This window comes from Balearica regulorum, chromosome 6 (genome assembly GCF_011004875.1).
Source record: "Balearica regulorum gibbericeps isolate bBalReg1 chromosome 6, bBalReg1.pri, whole genome shotgun sequence".
Taxonomy (NCBI): Eukaryota; Metazoa; Chordata; class Aves; order Gruiformes; family Gruidae; genus Balearica; species Balearica regulorum.
The window spans coordinates 42,530,909-42,552,358 of record NC_046189.1 but is presented as its reverse complement, the minus strand read 5'-3'; the positions used below and the strand labels follow the sequence as shown (position 1 = coordinate 42,552,358).

The following is a 21,450-nucleotide window of genomic DNA, read 5'->3' as shown; positions in this document are numbered from 1 at the left end:
ACATTCCAAGACAAGCTTTTCTCACAAAACTTTTACATATTTTTATCCAAAAAGCTATGATGTTCTGGGAGAATATAACATTTTGATAGAACAGGAGTTGTTACTACAGCCTCTCCTGTAGAAACAGTACCCATGCATCCCCACCTCTGTGTCTGAAGATCTATTTTCATTAAACTTGTAAAATTACTTACTCTTTGAGAGCTGTCAGATGTGATTTAACCTGCTGGCCCTTTTCAAAGTTACTGTGTGAGGTGGGCACTGGGGTCCTGCTTTTTCAGCCCTGAACAGAGCTTCTCGTGCCCGACCGACTGCGCAAGCTATTGGGCAACACCTGCACATCTGCTGGGCAACACCTGACTGTCACCACACACTCTCATCCTCCTGCAGAGGATTAAACTCATTTTACCTTGAGTTTTCTGTAAGTTAAGGCTATGCATAAAGTTAACATCAATTCTGCTGCTTCGTAAACCAGTGACACAGCTAATCCCCACGGGAGGGCAATCGGAGCACAGATCCCCTATACATACCCTCCAACTGGATGGTGCTTGTGCCTTCCATTGACAATCCCAACAGACTTCTCCAAACCTGCGATGTGCCAAGTAGCTACAACCCATTAGCAGAAGTCACAGACATCTCATGTTATAAGAAACATGAGCTGGAGAGGCACTGTGCCTCGGCCAGAATTCACACTTGGCCCTTTCTAAACAGTTGCTAAAAGCGGGGTGCAAGGCTTGTCTTCTCTCTGGTGCAGATACTCTCCTGCACAAAGAAGTGAGAGGTGACTACGGATAACCCACTAGGTGAGGAGCAACAGCGAGTGAGAAGCCCATCCAAGAGGATCCACAAACAGGTTGTTTATACAGCTGCATACAAGCACCCAGACAATAAAGACTGCTGAAACAACAAAATGCAGTGACGTCTTTTCTTCCAGTTCATTTTAGCTTCTGAGAACGTAAGTTTTATCACCAGGCATTCAGAGTACACCTTCTCTATCTCCAAGTACTTTTGAAAAGCCAATCTGATAAATTTATTATAAACCATGTAATCCAAGAATAAGAATGCAATTAAATTTTCAAGCCTTACCTCTAGTGACTGCATCTAAAGCACAGCCACATCCCGTTGCTCCTCCACCTATAACAAGGACATCAAATTCACTTGTGGTTTGCAGTGTCAAAATTTGTTCTTCTCTTGTGGGGAAATGGTTCTTTATTGGAACGGTTACAGCCTCTGCAGCTTGAACATGCACAAAGGTACCCTACAAGGATTGAAAACAAAACATGAGGATCTGTATTTGTGTATACACACATGTATGTGTACACATACACACAACCAAATCACAGCATTTGCTGTAACCATAAAGGTAAACTCAAATATTCCCAGTCCCTTTACCTATATTTAATAATAATATTGTATTAAAACATTATGGAGCAACAAACAGTACTAAAACCATAAAGGGTTAGCGCACACTTACTTCACCTTGCCTACTTCTGTACAATGCTGTTTCAAGTGCTACCACCTATAGTAATTATTTCTAGGAATAGTCTTCTGCTATGTCAAATGCTACAGGATGCTTGGGAAGTATTTTAATAGCCAGGCTCTCAACTGTCTACCAAAAAAAATCCACCAAAGCAAAGGACTTAAAGATGAATGTACATTTTGTATTTTGAAATTGATTACTTGTACAGTGGCATTAATCTAAGCTCAAATAGATCAGGTTCATGAGACAATGTGGTTTACCATCAAATACAGTATACTAAACCACCAAAGAACCATGATTTCCATATCCTTTTTGAAAATCATCTATGCAAAGCAATTGATATCCTACAGCATGCTAAAATACAACTTTTCTTTAAAGTGACAGAACTTAATGATGCAGCAGTTTCCAGACAAGTTCAGATTTTACTGGACTGGCTTTGAGAATCCCTCCCATCCTCTGCCCGATGTTCCACCAGCCACTGCTGCTCTCCATTTAGCGACCGTGGTGAGAAAGGCTGACGTGCTTGCTCGGGCAACTAGTATGGACCATGGTTTACACTTTAAGGTTTTAACCAGTTTCTGAAGGTTCTGTTCTGTTAACATTCATTTAAACTGAATTCTGAAAACCTTTACAGTCACAGGAACCCCCAAACCCTATTACTGGCCATATACTTCATGATCTATGTTACGAGCACCATCGCTGTGCGTTCATGTTCATCACACTAGTTTTAGATACAACGGGCTGTAGGCAGATATCCTAGTTATTCAGACAGTTAAACAGGGTGCAAGACCACAAAGTCACGCTTGCTTTCTCTTTGCTTTCAGCTCTAGCTTTGCTTTTTGCTCCAGCTCTTTTCCTCCCAAGTTTTCCCCATTCACCATTGTGCCTCACTCTGCACAAAACTATACAGTGAGTTTCTCTCACCGCTATTTTTTAAGACCCAAAGGACCCACCTTTTCCACAACAGAGTAATCACCTGTAGTAAGACAAAGCACCTGCATTTACAATATGAGGAGGGAAGTCGAGGTACTGGCTGCTGAGCCAGGACCCCTACAGCACATCCCACTCGGCAGCAGAATCCCCATGACCTCGAGACCAGCGCTTGAGCCAGGTCTTTCAGAAATAACCAGATTCGGGTGCTCTGACTTGCGTTTGATTGAGAGGAGTACTTTTATTAGTACCTAGCACTGCCAAGGGAACCATTTTAACCGCTCCTGACTCGAAATACATACGTGAAAATAAATGCCTTCACTATCCAGACCAGGACAGAAGAACTAACGGACCGATTCAGAATGGATCAAAATAAACAAGCAGGAAATCAAGAATTAACATTTTCAGTTTCCTGAAAATTAGGAACACTTTCAACACAAGAAAAGTCTGTTTAAACCCTACAGTCTAAGGTCTGAGCATCATCCAGTTTTTACTCCAAACAGCAGACTTAACTGATGTAGAACAGCTTGTGTGCAGATCTCCTAGACAGGAAAGAGTAAACTAATAGAAATTCAAGTGACAAAACACAAAATACTACTTTCTTACTATTATCTAAAACCATCTGTGTAATCTCTTTCCATCCACTGCTTACAATGTGCAAGGAAGCTCTCTCAAATATTCCTTGAATAAACTGAACTAGGCAAGTTGTTCAGTTACAGAACTAACTTTATCACTTATTGAACTGTTCAAAATTATTTGCTCATTCTTCACCAGTATTATGATTGAAATGCATTATTTCTCAGTGTTCCTATCACTACCATAAAACAAAATAAAATCTAATAACTAGTAGCCACATCTAAAGGAAGTGCATAGTCAAAAGATAATTAATCATCAAGTTCATCCTGTAATCACGGATTATATTGCCTATACTGCAAGCAGCTCACACAAGTTACTGAGGATGGCAGCAACCACTTCCATTGCACGTGTGTTACAATTCAATCAGTAAGGGAAGTTGGACTAGAGAAAGTGTGTCACTTGATATAAAGGATGCATATCTTCCTAGAAATGAAGTGAAAATTAAGATTTAAACTAATCAAAATTTGGTGAATTATGTCTCAGGCTATAGCATCACAGACTTTTCCCAGGCACAGTGCTTGTGGTTTCTGCTGGGGTCACCCCCAGCCCAGCCAGCACCGGGGCTCGGGCTCCCATCCAGGCGCGTGAGCAGCTGCATTAAGCACTCGGCCAACTGTGGCCCAGGCTTACGCGCCGACTGCAAATGCACGGTAACGAAAGGTCTCCTAATTAGAGGCTTTTTAAACCCGCCACAGCCCTCAAACAGAGACATACACACCGCCAGCCCCAGGAGTTCAAGGAGTTCTGACACGCACACAGACAGCGGCGAGGTTGAGTCAAAGCGAAGCAGAGAGGTGAATCTTGATGAGCCTCCCAATTCCAGCCTCCCCTCGCTCTCACCTGTTTGCGAACCAACATGTGGGAGCTGGCGAGGATCACCAGATGAGTTTCAAACTTTCAGCACTTCAAAGAAATTCACCTTCCACATTACTTTTCTGACCAATGAATTGTGTACATTCCCACCTGCTTTTGCCTCTCACCCTGCTCTCTCCCCAGCCTGCTCGTCTCTAGCAGCGCTAAAAACTTTTACATCCCCCAAAGCATGGTAGAAACTTTTACATCCCTGAAGTATGGTAGACCGATGTGGTTCCAGAATGTGTTTTTCCAGGGAGTGACGGACACAAGAGGGGAAACCCTGAGAGGATCCAGCCGTTCCTGCCTTTGCTCCTTGCTCCGTGACCGGACACAACCCTGCTGTCCTGTGCAGCTTCGGTGCGAGCCCTCCGACTGTCCCGGCAGCGGCTCTGCACAGTTCCCCTCCCAGAATGGGCAAGCAAGCAGCGCAGGGAAGCCGTTCCCCTTCAATACCTGAAATCTGTGAGAAGGCTGCAGCTTTCTGGACTGCACAGCAAGCGTTACTGGCTGGCTCCCCATACGGCCTCTGGTCCCTCCTCGGGAAGCTCTTGCATTAAGCACGCGGTTTAGTGCCAAATTAGGGAGCACAGGCAGACGGCTGATGCCAGCTTCCCGAAATACCACTCTGCGACTTGGAGACAACAGTGACAAGAAGGAAATGGTGAAGACCAAAACCACCTGTGGCTTAGTCTTGCATGTGTTTTCGTTGATCAAGTTCAGCTACGCATGCTCAACTTTCTTAAACTTTAAAAAAGTTAAAATCCGCATCTCAAAATTAGTGTTTCCAGACATGCCTTCTCCAGCAAAACAAGTGACTATTTTCAAAGTGTACAACTTAACTTCAGGAAAATAAGAGGATACGAGAAAACCAAAATTCAGAGTTTGAGAAGTACTAGCATCATTTGGTTCTGACCATATTTTTGTTTTGCTTTTAAACATGTTACGTACAACAAATGGCTTATAGTAAACACAGACCAGAGTCCCAAGCAGATAGCCACCGCATAGCAAGAGCTGAGAGATTAGCACTGAAATATAAGGAAAGCGATTAGCACACTAGGAATTGATATAGATATGATTCATCTTGCTGTCAATTAAATGAGAGAGTGAAGAAAAGCTGCATACAGGGATTCCATCTGCAATAATGTGATTAGTTTGGCAGTGAACAAGTATGTTTACTGAAATAAGCAATTGCTGTTTATATCTACAATTTCTCAGGCAAGAGTTCCTTGAATGGTTTTGATTACACTCTTAGTGAGAAGAAATTTAGTTTGGCAGTTTGAATTCAATCATGAAGTTATAAAGTGATCTAGTAATCCATAAGCAAGCATTCTTGTTAATTTGCTAATGTAAATCTCCAGGTAGGTTTGCAGAGTCAAATTCATCATCCTTATTCATTAAATTAAAAAAAAAAAAAAAGGAAGTAATTAAAAAACCCCGAAGCAGGCCTCAATGCATTATCACATTATCACACTCTATTGGATTCACCTTGATGAGCAATTCCTACTGACCAACAACGTACTTACACACCAAAAGAGCGAGGGATTGCCTGGTGGGCTTAGTTAGGAAAAGACAGCAATCCTTTACAACTCCAGAACAAAGCAATGCTTTTTCCCTAAACGATTACAGGGCTGGCAGGGTGGGGAGAAGAAAAAAAAAAAAAATTTACCAGTGGTCTCCAATACAAACTTGGCACATCAAAGAATACTCACATCGCATCTAGCACTAGCCCACGTGGCTCGATGCATTAAACTAAAGGCACAGAAAGCAAGAATACAGCAATGCAGTCAGCATCTACAGGAAGCAAGGGAAACTGGGACTTCCATTTCTCCATCACCACTAGCGTTACAAACACCGGTGAAACAGCTAGCAAAGCCTGTATCACCTTTGCCATGCAGAAATCTGAATATTTGAGGCCAAATCAATCAATTATGTACATAGCCTGTGTATTTTATGTCTTGGAGGGGTGCAACCTCATCTCAGATGCAATTTTTCTTTTCAGGAGCTTGTGATTGGTAGTCAATATAGCATACATGGATTTGAGAGTTCCTGTATTGTTCAAGATGAAATTCATTTCCAGTGGTAGCACTGAAAAAAATGAAGAGTCTCTGCACACTTCTGCTTTACTCAAAAACAGTTCAAGAGGGATCAGTTTCTTTAGACCTCTGCACTACTTGCTGTGAAGAGTTCCCCAACTGTCTCCTTTTCTCTGCAAAAGGGTTTTTCTTGTTAATCTAACCAAAAGCCTCCTTGTCAGACAACGCATTTGCCCTCAACTGCCTAAGCCGGGAAGGCTGCGCTGAAAGCCTGACCAGCTTCCTGACGGGTAACAGTTACTCAGTATGAAAGAACCGGTCCTGTGCATTTACTGAAAGAGGTTTTGCTTAAATTAGTGTCATTCCTACTTATTCCCTTATACACACCATTAAGGCAACCCAGCTGACTAACGTAATAAACATCCCAGTGATCAGGTTACTGCAAAAGACACAGAAGCGCAATTGTCTATCAGCTTATAAGTGAAATTCAACAACTCTGTTATGTCAACACAGGTCCCCATCCTCCCTTTGCTCAGCAGGAACTCTGATGTCAAACCCCCAATTTCCTAAACTGCCTGTATGCCTGCACATGCCTTACCACGATATACACAGTCTCAGGTGATAGTGCCTCAGTTGCTGTTGCAGAAACGTGCTCCAAAATGTCAGCACGTGTGTGTGTGTATAGAAAAATATGTTGAGATAAAAATCTCGGAAACCAGGACAGATCTGAATCAAGGAGTGGTTCATTCCCAAGGTGTAAACACTTCACGGCTGTTTGCATGCAGACAAGGTTAACCGTGCTAACTGTGCCATCCTCCTCACAGCCAGGCTTGAACCCTCAAATCTAGCAAGGACAACTTAAATTTCAACATCCAAAATTGCCAATCCACATCACTTTTAATAGACAAGCTGCTTACTAGTATGCTTGACTAACAAATCTGAACTACCTCCCACCCAAGGGCCTGAACTGTACCCCCTTCAGCTTCTCCCCCAGAATTACCTGGGACAGCCAAGTTTCAGAGAAACATGGAACACCAGCTGAGAGAACATGGAAAACAAGGACAGACAGATCAACTAGGCTGCGTGCTCAGGATTATCAGCCAGCCGGGGTCTTTATTCCGTAACTGGGTGCCCCTAATTCCAGGACGCTAGCCACAGCACAGACTTCCAGTCTCTGAGTGAAGCAATACAAACACGGGTAAAAAACTTGAGCATTTCATTTCTGTCTTATTATCTGATGGATTCTGTTCTTGAAATAACAACAGATTTCCTACAATGTGTAGCCAATTAGTGCACATCTTGGGGCAATATCCTTCCCTGGCAAAGGAAGACAAGATCTTTGCCCTAGCACATATTTGATTGGCAGGCATTATTAAAAAGAGGACACTTAGGCTGGGGGACATGCCCACAGCTTAGATATGTCAACACGACAAATGGACTGTCCTCCCTCATGTCAATCCCTCCAGTTATGTTCCACCTGCTGCCCTATATTAGGTGTTTAAGGCAGCAGCTTTAAGGGACATCACGTGGGAAATGTGCAAGTTAGCACAACATGAAAACAACATGCTGTTCACTTGACAGATCCATTTGCTTACACATATGCTGGCAACTTTCAGATCCTTTGTAGGCTGATTCTACACAATAGGTTTAGAAATCAAGGGACACGTGGTTATTTCATTTTGACACCATGATCACCTTCTATAAAACTTTGGGTTTTAATCTATCTCTGGAAATTCATAGTGGCCATCCAACGACAATCCATTCCCAGAAAGATGGGGATTCCCTGAATTCTGGTATACTGTATATACAACAAGTGAGCTATCCAGATCACTTTTCCCTTCCAACTCCTTCTCTTATTTAACAGTCCTAAATTTTGAAGCTGCCATTTCTGACAGTAATGAAGCCAGATTGTAAAATCCTGTGATAAAGACTCCAGAGAGAGTTAGAAACAGTGTCACCAGCTAGGTGCAAGACAGGCAGCCCAATGGGAAGCTCACTTTAAATGCTAGGTTTTATTTTCTGCAACATTTTTTTCTGAAGCCATAAGGATCCTATCCACTTTCCAGCTAGGTTCCCCAGAAATGACTCATCTCGTTTGCTTTACCAAGACCTCAGCTGCTACTCCTCCTTCCCACAGAAACAACCAGAAGATCCAGATTATCATTTATTCAGATGTAATACACACCTTCCTGGAGCTAAGTGAAGACTGCCTCCCATCACCCACTGTTTTACCTTCAACTAGACCATTAAGATCCACTTCTGTTCCTATTTTCAGTTTGCCCAATTTGAATGGCAACTTATAGTAAATGTGTGGTAACTAAAGCAGTTCACGGAGTAACAGCTTGTCTAGATAACGAGCTGACTGATTACATTTCTAAGGTGAGAAGCAGAAAAGACGACGTGAAAGGAGCACCTGCTCACCTAGCTGCTCAGACTGATACCATCTCAAAGGGAGGAGGTGGTGGTTCCTGGGACATAAGCTGTTTCCAAACCCAGACTGATGCAGGTCAGGCCACAGCTCTGACTACATCTACTTCAACCATTGTACGGAACACTGAGTGCAAGTATTTTTGGCCAAATGTGAGGTGCCAGCCTCACAGCCCACAGTTAACACAAGATCAGAAGACATTTTCCCTTGTACACACCTACTAAGCCCAGACATGGCTATTTTATACAGCTCTAAAGCACAGCACAACTGCATTAAAATAATAGGCACTTAGGTGCTGTAAGACAAAGAGCGGTTGTTGATCCATGCCAGCCTTGCCTAAAACCCATCCATAATTCATGTTCCTTTTACTGATTTCTCCTTGGCTTCTGCATCAAGAAGCAAGTTAAAGAGCACAGCCACTCCGACTCTACTGGGAGGAGCACATATGCCAATGAGATCTATTTCCTGCAACAGCAAGAATCAATCCACAAAGTGACACTAGAATCTACTGCATCTCCTTCTGCTACCACTACTTTACTTTACAGTAAGTCTCCAACATCACCCTTCACTGCTCAGGGAATTTATTCTGTCCATGCGCCTTGGCTACCTGGAAGACACCACTGAACTGTGCCTCGAGCTTACCGGAGTCTACATCGTGCCCACCCGGATAGAGGCCAACGTGCACCAGAAGCAACGGGAGCCTCGCCATTGCCTTCTTCGGCACAGATCCTATCCTCCAACAGTTCTCAGCTTTCTAAGCTGAAGGAGAGCTGCCGCCATGACCGATTTGAAGCTGAGATTTTCAGAGGTGGTACTACTGGTTTCACTTCAATCTTCCAAGTTTGAAAATATTGTCCAAACTCTACTTAGTGCTTATACTTCAATCAGTACTTTTCCACTCCTGCAACTAAGTAAAATCCCTCGTAGTACACAAAGGTCATTTTTTAAACATGAAAAATTATTTACAAGAATCACACTTCCCCACTGGTTGAAGACCTACAGTAGTGAAACATCGTTTAATGCCATCCTCCAGATTAGCACCTACCAAATCAAGCTGAGAGGCTCTTGGCATTCCTTCCCAAACAAAACTATTCGTATAAGCCTAACATACGCTCAAACAGATTTTAAGTTTCATATTTTATCAGAAATCATAATTAATACTTACGTGTTTGTTTCTATACTGAGAAAATTGAGAGAGGCCAAAAACTGTTGCTATGGCACCTCCTCCAATGAGAGCAGTTCCTTTCACTGCCTTCTGAAATGCCATTTTTTACTGTAAGAAAAGAAGATAAAAATTAATAGGCAGTTTTACCATGTTAGAATCTAGGCTACACAGAATAGACCATTTGTAGAAACTAATGACAATGTTGTGACACGTTGAAACTTAGGGTAGCAATATATTAATTAGCTATTTTCATTGCAATATTAATAATTTCTAAACAAAGTCTAGAGAGAGGCAAGCCAGAGTGCTCTGGTATTTGCTGTGAAAGCCGAACGACAAAAGAGTATTTAGATACACAAGTAGATATGTACGCACTCCTCCCATTTAAACTCTAAGTACTCGTCTATGTGACAAGTGTTCACAATACTGTGGCAAAAGCAGATGAACACCCTGTCATCAGCCAGATGGCCACCAAATCCTTATCACAACAGAACAGCTGATCTGCTTGACAAGATCACCTTTAGCTACCCTCCCGTCCCATCAAACTACTTCGACAATCCCATTTGCCTAACAGCACTTCATCCTGCCTTCCAGCCAGGAATTACAATCCCTGTATTCACCGTGTACCAGCAAAGCTTGTCCTACCCAGGAATGGCGGAGAAGCAACGCGCTGATAGTCAGGAAGCAGGTCCTTCAACGAGAAGCAGCAGCAGAGACAGCAGACAAGATTAAGTGGCTTGAAATAAGCTCAGAACTTTATCATCTAGCTACAGAGGGTTTAAAACTAGCCCTATGTGGGTCAGGCAAATTCTTAAAAGACCCAGTGTTCGGATACTGAATGAAAAATTTGCATAGAACTGACCTGAATCTTAAGCAGGCACAACCTAATCCATCTTCGCAGGACCGCGGCAGCTCACATCGCATTCCAAACAACGTACATCAAGCTTGAAGGGCTGCCGTCAGCGCTCCAAGCCCTCTGGTTACGAAGACACCTTTGTCCAAGGCCCAGATTCACCCAGCAGTCTCCACACAAGAGATTTAGCCTTTAGTTAAGGCTGAAAGCAGATGACGTGCACAGCCCCGTGCCAACGCCGGAACTCCAGCAGGCACAGCCCTGGCCAGGAGCAGGGAGCCACAGCAGCCCCCACCCCAGGTGCCTCACCGCAGCCTGGCTGGGGGGGGCTCAGCCCTTGCCCCGACGAGACCCCCGGGCTGTCCCCGCTGCCATGGCACAGCTCCGGCATGGCACTGGGCCTCACCGCACGCCTGCCAATGCGGAGGTGGGCAGCTCTCCCTCGCGGCTGCTGCCCATCTTGCACCAGACACGCCGCGCCGGGTACAAACCATCGCTTTTGGCGGTGCAGGGCTTTCTTGTAAAGATTTCCAGCAGATGACTTACAGCCAAAGAGTTATTTCTTTGGCATTATAAATACACTCAAACATGAAACACTGTATGTTACTATACAACTGTACACATTTCATCTTTTATCTCGTATTAGTTCTTCCAGCTACCATAATTGTTCTTTTTTTCTTAAAAAATACACTAAACCCATCTAAGACACAAGCCAAACAAGGAAACTTCATTTTTAAGATGATATAGATCTTAACGTCATTCCCTGTGCACTCTGCTTGCAGCACACCCAGTGTGGGGGGAAATTCCACACACAATTACTGTATGCAAACATTTGCTGTACAGATGTTGTACGTACGTACTACATGCAAGTGACTATTGTACAGAAGGTCAAGAATTGCAGCTTCCCACGAGTTTTTCTGACGAGCAGCATGCATGCTCTTGAAGATTCCCACCATAACAACCTTTCTTGGTATGTAGGTAGAGTATCACATTTTCCATTGACTTCATACTTCAGTCTCAAAAAAGATCAACTTCCTCTTTCCTTTATACCATGACACGGAGGAGTAAAAGGGAAAGGTGACAGACAAATGACCCATAACAAGGGAAGTTTCTCAAAGGAAAGTTACTGCGGAGGCTTGGCCTCAAAAGCTACAGCACCTCCACGGAAACAGGGAGCAAGCATGGAGTCAGAGGTCTCGGACCTTGTTGCCAGCAGCAGCAAGCAGCCGTGCCAGCGCCAGTCCAGAGCTACAGCAGCAGCGCACCTCGGCGGGGTGCTAGCTATCCCAGGCTGCCGCAGGCGTCCCTACACCTCCCCTTACCATGCCCCTTGGCACGGCAGCGTGGCTGCCGCTCCCCGCACCCGGCCACTGGCCGGCAGCACCGCAGGCAGGCTACCCCAGCAAGCGGACAGCGGGTGCCCAGCAGAGGAGGGCTGCCCGTGGGGCACCCACTGGAGCCACGCGTGGGACAGCCACGCGCGCTGGGACGCAGGCCTGTCACCTGCGGAGTCCCTCTCCCCTCGGTCTGGCACAAGTCTTACACGACAGGATTTGAGCGATCTGAGAAACGCCCTGTCACAGGAGCGGAGGTGCCTCAGGATCAGACCCTAACCTGTAGGCTTATCCCCCCCAAATTAAAAAGTAAAACCTAACCATCAGCTAAACCCTACCACCTCGAATCTGTCCGGACAGCCTTTGGTAATATCACTTCTACATACCTGAAAATGCCTACAGATACTCGTGAAGTCATAGCACAATATGGAATTCAGTACTGCACAAGAATTAAAACGTGCAGCTGGAAAACTTGCACTGCCATCACTGCACTCATCATCTCCCGCAAAATAAAACAACTAAGACAATCAACATCAGTTCACATACCATCTATAGCCGCACAAAGCATATGGTGATGGCGAATACATACGCATCATCCAAGCACTCTGTGTACCACACACTTCTACCATAAGGTTTTGTTAAGTTGCTAGAATAACAACTCATCTTTCAGATTGCAAACTGGTGGCGGTCCTGAAGTAGTTTCACACACCTTACGCATCAGCAAAGGAGTCACTTCAAATAAGAGGATGAAACCCTTGCAAGTGCCTGTTCTGGGAACACAATATGCTCTAGAATCCAAGGGAGTTTAAAAAGAACAAATTAGCATCTTCCAACAAGCCGGCTTACGCACCTGCAGAGATACTGGCTTTCAAGAAAACAAATGGAAGCATATTCATTCAATGTTTTACCCGGTTCAGTACAAAAAGGTTAACTGCTGAAGCACAAATCTCTACTTATCCCGGTTCCACTAAACTCTTCACAAGTTCGTTAACTATGAGCAAAGCTACTGAGAGCCCAGCTCAGGCTCCAGAGCAGCCCAACAGGCTCCCGGCCAAGTGCCGCACACCCACACCTTCCACCGCACAACCCTCCGGCCCAGGTCAAACCAGGCCTGTGGAGGGGCAGCCGCAGAACCGGGGCAGGCGAAGCACAGCCAGCACCGACCCTCGCTTCCCGGCCCCCTCAGCCTTTGCTGCGACACCGTTTCGAAGTCCAGGTACGTGCCTACCTGAGTCAACCCGCTACAGTCTCACTGAGGAGGGCTGACTGTGAGCAGCGCAAGGTAGACACGCTACTGACTAAAAGCCTCAGTGATCGTTGCCTGCACCGGTACTTTAAAAATGCAGTACAGCTTTGCAAGTCATGTATTTTTGTTCTTAAACCTGGAAATCATGATCTTGGGACTGTATGTTCTACTGGGCCTTTTTAACATCCATTTTATCAATACTTCTAAAAAATAAAAAACCCCGCAAGTTTTTAAAACTGAAGAAATAATGTAGCTGTTTGACCTTTACATCTTTAGTTATGGGTTAAGAAACCCTTACTGCATGAAGCAAAATCTAAAGTTTCCTTGTGAATCACACTAGCAATATCATTGCATAAATTCCCCCAAAGATGCATAGTAGATTTCTAAGTAATTTGTACAACAATGCTGCACAAACTTCTGAAAGTAATCAGGAAAAGTAAACTCAACACTCGCCACAACTCTGAGTTACATAGCGTATTTTTCAGTAGTTTGAAGTATCTATTCTTCTGATAACTTTTTTGTTAAAAAAGCCCTCCGACAGAATATGCTTACGTACTGAATAAAAGCTGTACTGGGCCAGTGCTGGGAAATAAGATAGTGACTAATATTACCCCTGCTCTTCATGTTCGGAGAGCTGCACGTCCTGTGCTCCCGTCCGCCAACGGGCTCTGCAAACAGCACGCACGGACCCAAGGTCTCTGCTCCCCGTGCCATCTCCCCCAGCGGTACCAGCAGCCTGCCACGCTAACACACCTTTCACAACCCCCAGCCCACCTACTTGCCCGTGCTGACAGGCAACGTTTTGTTAGGGGTGCTGTAGGTTCTCCTTCATTAACTAGAACAAACACTAGTTCTTCCAGATAAAAGAATTTGTTTAAACAAACAACCCAAACAACAAAAGCCCCCATGCCCCCCACAATGCTTACTTTGATCCCAAAAGCTTTGAAGCATTTGTCACCAGCTCTAACACAGTATTGCGGGAGGCAAGCAAACAGCTTTTATTTTACAGTTTCCTATGCAAAATCTCTACTAGGAACCCAACAAACTCCACTGCCAATTGCATGCAATAAATCTTCCTCTGTATGTATAAAGGACAGTACAAAAGTCAGTCTTCAGAAGTTATGTGATTATCAAAATCAAATGAAAGTTCAACTCAAAATTGGTTTCTTGAAAACTGTGGATGAGATAGATACTAAAGATTTTGTATTTGGCATAGTCTTTTCGCGTACTAACCTTTTCCACCTTCAAATTTCCACCAGGGAAACTTTTTACCCTACAGAATCCCATGCAAGCAACACAGCAGACACAGGAGTCTGCGGAGCTCCACCGGCACCTGCAAGTGCTGACGCCCAACCACGGGCAGCCCGATCTGCCAGAGCTGCTGCCAGCCCTCCCAGCACCTCCCAGAGCTGGCCTCCTCGCACAAGCCATGCACAAACCCATGCTGATAATGGGGGGAAAGATCTGAGTGTACCTATATACAGCACAGAACTGGCTTCCAAATCAGCACAGGCAGTAGGCTCGAAGGAGGACCAGGCTGGACAGCCCGGTGGCACTCACCTGTTGTCCAGTTTCATAGCCTTACCATACAAACATGGTTGCCCACATACAACTTGATTGGGCTGCCCCATAGCTTCCTCCCACCATTTTTTCACCGCACATATAACAACACACAGAGAGCTGTGACAAGCCTTTCTACCAACACAACCTGCTTACGGCAACTCTGCTGACACCAACAGCGAGCTCTGTGCACTCCCACAGCGGGCACCAAGGTACAGGCACACAGGGAACAGGGTCAGGATCATTCCTGCAGCAGGACCTTACACCAGTCTCACTGTGGATACAGCTGTCCCAACCGCACTATCGTGACATTAGATACGCCACAGAGAACAATTTTGCCACTTTCCTTATGCAAGATAACACATGTAACATAAAGAAGCCGACAGACTCAGTGCCCTCTATACAGGAGGGCTTTCCAGCCTCAGCCATCGGCTGTCAGCAAGGGGCTTACCCTCTGCTTGCCCGACAGCCGGGTACGTGTGTCATTAGCTCTACTCAGAGCTGAGAGCCAGATTATATGCAATTCTCTGGAGAAAGGAACGCTCCCAGGAGACCAGCTGCTCAAATTGCCACATAAATCTTGCTCGCCATCAGTAAGAGAAGCTTATTCAGGGACAGAAAGGAAAATATGGCTTAACATAAGCCACTCCAACACAAAGCTAGACAGACATTCAAACTCACAGACAGTGCTTTTACACCTAGAACATCTCCATTTCAACCCAGGAACCCGCAAGCCCGTATTTGCAAGGTATGAGCAGATGCATTTGGATTAGGCCGAATTGAGCTCGGGGCATTAGCAGGTACCGCAGGCAGGCAGAGCCCCAGACAGACAGACAGTGGAGACACAAGCTATACGTGCCAGGCTGCTGTGTGCCATGCTCTTGCCCAGACTCTTCCGTGGGCTCTACTAGGGCATACCGCATTTTCTCCCTGCCCAAACGCTCTGGCTTCTTTCTGACAGCAACGGCATTGCATGTGGGAAACGGCAGGCAACAAGGTCTCCTCTAGGCAGGAGGATGGCGTAAACATTGCCTCAGTGTATACACAACCAAAGAGAAATTAGAGGCTCTCTAAACATACGCTTGTGGGGTTTTTCTTCAAGCTCTGTCCCAGAACAGCTGCTAAAGACGGCTGTCAGCACCAAGCAGGATAAACCAGAGTGCAGAAGATGAAAGGGGAAAGAATGTAGTCCACATAGTTATGACAAAGGGTGCTCAGAGTGCTGCGTACACGAAGAGCGTACACTTAAAAACCCCTCATCTTTTGCAAGTAGGTAATAAAACTTGACTCTCTTCCAAGCTGAGATCAATAGCTTGTGATGGAAACTGAATTTTATTTTAACGAAAATTATAATAGCAAACAGCATGAGAAGCGATGCAGCCAGACATACATCATCTTTCCACAACACAAATATTTTGAGTCACCTTTAAAAAATGACTCAAACAGCATACAATGCTTTGATGCTGTAAGTGCCATCTGACACTGTGAATCCACATGTTAAGCCTTACCCTTAGGTATGATATCAGTCATAAATGGCACCTTTTGGACCCACGCCCTTGATTCCAGGGTGGGCTGAAGTCCCAACAGGCTCTGGAACAAGGGAGCCCTGGACTGGCACGGGAGCAGCGTGCCGCAAGGAGTATGTGCCTGTCCAAAGAATTAAATAACCCATGAGAGAACACTTCACAGCGAACCAGCTGAATATCGGTAAGGATTCACAGGGACATTAGCTCAAATTTCTAGTTATTAAAGGATTCCCGATAAGAAGAAATAGGCTTTAAACTTGAAAGGAAACACAAAGCAGGGGGGGTGGGGGGAAGAGCTAGTTACATAATACAGAAACTACACAAAAGATTTATCAGGACAAGCTCATGCTTTCAGTTTCCAAAAGTTAAAAAAGATAATACAAACTGTCATCACAGCGGGAACCGCCCCCTCCTGCAGTGCATTTCTTAACCAGTGATCCAGAGTCGCACTTACTTTGATGCAAAGAAGCATGCAGCAGGCACCTCCATAGGGAGCTCCAGAGTCCAGGCTGGTGACTGGCAACATCCCCAGGTGAACCTCACGAGCTAACAGACCTCCCACATCACGGGCAAGGGCTCCGCTTCCTCAATTAATATACTTCATAGAATCCCAGCCTGGTTTGGGTGGGCAGGGACCTCCCAGCCCACCCAGTGCCACCCCTGCCATGGGCAGGGACACCCTCCACTAGCCCAGGTTGCCCAAAGCCCCATCCAGCCTGGCCTTGAACACTGCCAGGGAGCCAGGGGCAGCCACAGCTTCTCTGGGCACCCTGTGCCAGGGCCTCAGCACCCTCACAGGGAAGGATTTCTGCCTCCCATCCCATCTCCATCTCCCCTCCTGCAGCTTCAGGCCATTCCCCTTGGCCTGTCACTCCCTGCCCTTGTCACCAGCCCCTCTCCAGCTTTCCTGGAGCCCCTTTAGGGACTGGAAGGGGCTCTAAGGTCTCCCCACAGCCTTCTCTTCTCCAGGCTGAACAAGTCCAACTCTCTCAGCCTGTCTCCATAGCAGAGGTGCTCCAGCCCTCGGATCATCTTCATGGCCCTCCTTCCTCCAGTTCTTAGACAGGATTCTTCTGCTTCCCTTTCACCCCCCTCATTTCAAAACCAGAAAGCATACAAAGCACAACTTACATCCTGTCTTTTAAAGAAGAGATTTCAACACCCATCTTCAGTGGATGCTTCTGAATAGCGTGCCCCACGCAACAAACATCTGCAGCTCGCAGTTCTCATTAGCCTGATATGAATCGTAGGAATGACTTGCCTTCCTCATCTCCCGTAATGCCCAGCCCAGGTAGCTGTAAGACTGTTGGCTGGATCTTATTTTCAGCTGTGTAACTCACTCCAACCCGAGGGGGGCAGGTAGCTGGAAATAAAGTGCTGCAATAACCAGCACCACTGTACTCAACCACTTTCTAATTATTAAGATATGGGGCTGGATCTAAGCAGCACACAGCCAAAGTAGGGGGAAAGAATGAGAGGAACGAAGGAAGAGGGAGGGAAGAGGAATGGTGGAAAATTCAGATGCAGAGTTGCAAGTTAGAGATCAAAGAAAGATGACTACTTTAGCAAAAGTGAAGAGACAGATGGATACAAACTGTGGAGCTTAGCAATAGGAGTGTGTAACGCCCTGTATGTGCCATCAGACATGGTGTATGAGACGCAAAACCTGTTAAATTAGGAGAAGAAATCCAATCTGTTATGTTGTATATCTGAGTGCTTTATGAGGCCATTACCATGGAATCTGGGTGCTTTACATTCCATTTTAAACGAACACATCTAATAAAGTGAGTCACTCAATGGAAGACTTAAAAATAGAAAACTTATAATCATCACCACTACAGTTTGCATAACTTGCCATTGGCACAGTAGCATTGTCTAATTCAATCCTTCTTATTCCTTCCAAAAGCTTCTCAGGTAAGTTTTGGATGACGAGAGCCCCAGACCGATATCCCTCCAGGCTGAGCTGAGACTCTTGTGCTGTCTCTGGCGAAGTCGCTATCTTCAGCTCCCTCGAATTCAGCTGTTGATTCCTCTCATAGGACTGCTTGAAGGTGGCCACTGATGGCACACAAAACAGCAATTAAACTGGCCACAGTTCGGATTCCTCCTGCAGGTAACTTAAGCATGTAAAGCTGTACTATTCTGAGAGCGTGTTACTGGCAGTTTATGAGTGTGCCAATGCAGGAAGTAGCCAAATAACAAGAAAAAGGGGATGTAATCAGAAAACAATCCTATTAGCACCCCCTTAACAAGACCATCTACCAGCTTTCCTAAAGCTTTTCTTGTTAGCTTTTAAAAGAGACTGAAGTGGTTAATACTACATTACAGAGGACATTCGACCATACTAACCAAGTAAGCATCTCAGAAGCAAGTAAAGCTTAAACCAACCAAAGCTGAAGCTGCTTCCCCTGCAGCACTCCTAACAGTCCTCAAGCACCTCTCAGCTGATACGGGTCTAACCTCCTGGGCTGCCCTGCACTACTTGCTACCCAACCAGCAATGACAGCAAGCAAGAGAACAAAGCAGCACACTTTGAAGGGCAACCCAAGCTTGTTATCTACCTCACCAGCACAAGTCTGGGCTGCTGACTCATGCACTCATGACTTCCACATGTAATTACTGTAAGCCATATCTATAATAGAGCTACACACCAAGAAAGAGTTCCAGTGGGTAGAAAACATGGCTGAAACACCACGGCAGAGTCCATCCTCCAGATCCCCTCCTAAAGCCTCTGACGGTTACTTTGGGTTCTTAAACACAAGTTATGGCACTTTTAATTAAAAGTGATTATCCAAGAACTACCTCACCAACCAAGCACAGAAACATAAACCCACAACATCGAGACAGCTGACAAGGTTACAAGTCCCTTTAAGCCACAGACTACACCACAGATTTGTAAGTTCCTGCAGACAGACCTTAAATCCCAAAAACCCCGCAGGCCACCCTGCACTAATAAGTGGAAGCAAAGCAGCAGTTTACCATATGGGGAAAATCCTTCCCACGCTCCAGTACAGGCAACTAGCTCGGCTATCATGCCCAAAAGTAGTTGCAGCACTTGTCACGCACAAAAAAGAAAGGAAAACCAAAGCAAAGAAACAGGCATACTATCCTCACCCCTTCTCTTGGTCCCCACTGCTTCAAACTGCTTCATTTGCTTTTTGTACTCAGGTACCGAGATCTTCCCACTCAGCATTAGGTGATATCCCAATTGCTTTACGCTGTATCCTACAAGGAACAAACTTTTTTGGCTTCTCTTTCCACTATGTTTAACCAAACCACTTTCTTCTTCTGTTTCATTACCCTCCTACCAAAAAAAAAAAAAAAAGCCTTACAGATAATGAGGGGGAAAGTCTGATTTGTAAATCTTTCCTGGGATTTCAGATAGTAGTAATCTTGCCCGAGAAAGCTGTATGTTTTGGAGAATGAGGCAAGACTTACAAGGATGGCTGTAATCCCAAGCACCGTACCTAAAAACTAACAGGAGTGCAAGGAAACACTGAGGTCACCACTATTTTGAGTTTTCTCACTGTAAAAACATCATAATATATTTATTAAGTTTTATCAGAAAAGTATTTAAATCCCCTCCTGTCCTACTGAAATATGACTTCAAAATCTGCCAAGGAGTGGGAAACCTAATCTCCAGCCTGATTACTGACTACATCTATGCGGGATGGTTTCCATGCTTTTTTGTTCTTGTGCCAACACTGTCTTTAGCTTAAATAGTTCAAATAGTCATTCTCGCTGTCTGTATTAGTGGGGGTTAATATCAGCCATAAACCGCACCACACACACAATACAAACTTGCAAATACTATAAACTAACTACAGTAATTAAAATGTTCTTGTTAGATACAAGAAAACAATCTTGTTAGATCTACAGCCTTTCACCCTTTTTCCTGATATTCTTCATTCCCCTCATATTTGATGCAGATATTTGATTAGACAGTCTACCAATTCAGCTTGGTCCTAATACTGAATTAAATCCACAGTTTTCTCCCCCCTGCCCCTAGTCAAACACTAAAGGAGAAAGGATTAGAAAACAAGGTGTTTTGCTCATTACAAGACTGGACATAGACCTGCATATACAAACAGGTTCCTGCTCAAAAAATAACTACAAACTAGGTGATTACTTAGGTGTGTCAAGGAAGTAGCCTAGTTTTATATACTGGAATAAAGATTGAGACCTGATAGTGCATGCAAATCTAATCGTGGAGGAGGGGCACGCATTCAATGTAATTTTGAAATCAAAATCAACTCTTGCTTTGAGAAACACTTTGCTTAGCAAAAAAAAAAAAATGTACGGTGCAAGATTTTGTACCCAGCCAGCAGAGAAATGACAACCTGGGCTGCATCTGCCTTGTCAGGATGCAACTCAGGGCAAGTTCAGCTGGCATCTGGAAACTGCTTTGAGACAGAGCTACACGTTCGCTTGGGAACCTGGCCCAAAGGAAGTAATTGAGGGATACGAAATGTTTCCAAAAGCAATACCGTGACACCGCAAAAGAGTTTTGATTAGAAATTGTTTGTTCATTACAGAATAAAAATTGTTTTCTAAAGTAATGATTTTTGGAAGAAATGGGCCACATTTACCTTAGCAAGAGCTGTAGCACCGCTGCAGCGGATGTCTAAAGCGAAGTGGCTCCTGCTGAGAGCACTCCATGGTCTCTGTGCTCCGCATCGTTTGCTCCCCAGTAGCTCCAGTCTGGACCCTCAAGTACCTGTGAAGCTGGTGAGGCTCGAGGCCTTCCTTCTTTAAAGGGTGATCTTCCCACCTTGGTCCAATCTGCTTCAGAATTTCTTTTCCAGACCCTAATTTTTATTTCATGTTAGTTTCCCTTTCTACCCAACTTTTTACTCAGCTTTTCAGAGGTCTCCCACTCTCCCGCGAGCACCCAACAAGGAAGGGGACAGGCATGCGCCCAGCCATCCCCACCCTTCTGCGGGTGGAACTCCATGGTCCTGCTCACGTCCCCGAGCTCACACCCGCTGCAGCGGCACACCCACAACGATAAAGCTAACAGTCCTTGGAGAAATGCAGGCTCAAACTACAACCGGAAGGCTGAGCAATGTACGGAAGATTAACCAATTCATACAACTAGACTATCAGACCTCTCATTTAAATGGAGTGCCGCATAGGCCCATATATTCTAGAAAAGGTAAAATAATTCTTTAAGTCCTACTTGCCGGCATGTAAACGAGCACTATGATAAAAGTAAGCTGGTGCTTAACAGAGCTGTTTGCAAACACAAACCCTTGTTTTGAGGCCATGGACATATTTACAAGTGACAGCAGAAAGTAGCAATTGCAAACTGACTGTGGAAAAAGTGCACTTCTCTAAAATGTTTGCTCAGAGCTTGCAGGCACTTCTGTGGAGACAAAGCAGGTAGCAGAAAGGAACCTGTCTGAGCTTT

The 21,450-nt window shown here is 44.9% G+C and overlaps 1 protein-coding gene across 2 annotated transcripts in view; it reads right to left on the bottom strand.

Moving 5' to 3' along the window:
* The window catches only part of GPD2 (glycerol-3-phosphate dehydrogenase 2), a 60,341-nt gene that overhangs the window by 36,453 nt on the left and 2,438 nt on the right, over nt 1-21,450 (bottom strand). For both annotated transcript variants that reach the window (XM_075757388.1, XM_075757390.1), the window contains exons 2-3: nt 9,525-9,632; nt 1,084-1,255 (exon numbers count right to left, since the gene is read on the bottom strand). In XM_075757388.1, coding sequence (XP_075613503.1) covers nt 1,084-1,255; nt 9,525-9,626 — 274 coding nt within the window. In that variant the 5' untranslated portion in view covers nt 9,627-9,632. The remainder of the gene's footprint in view (nt 1-1,083; nt 1,256-9,524; nt 9,633-21,450) is intronic.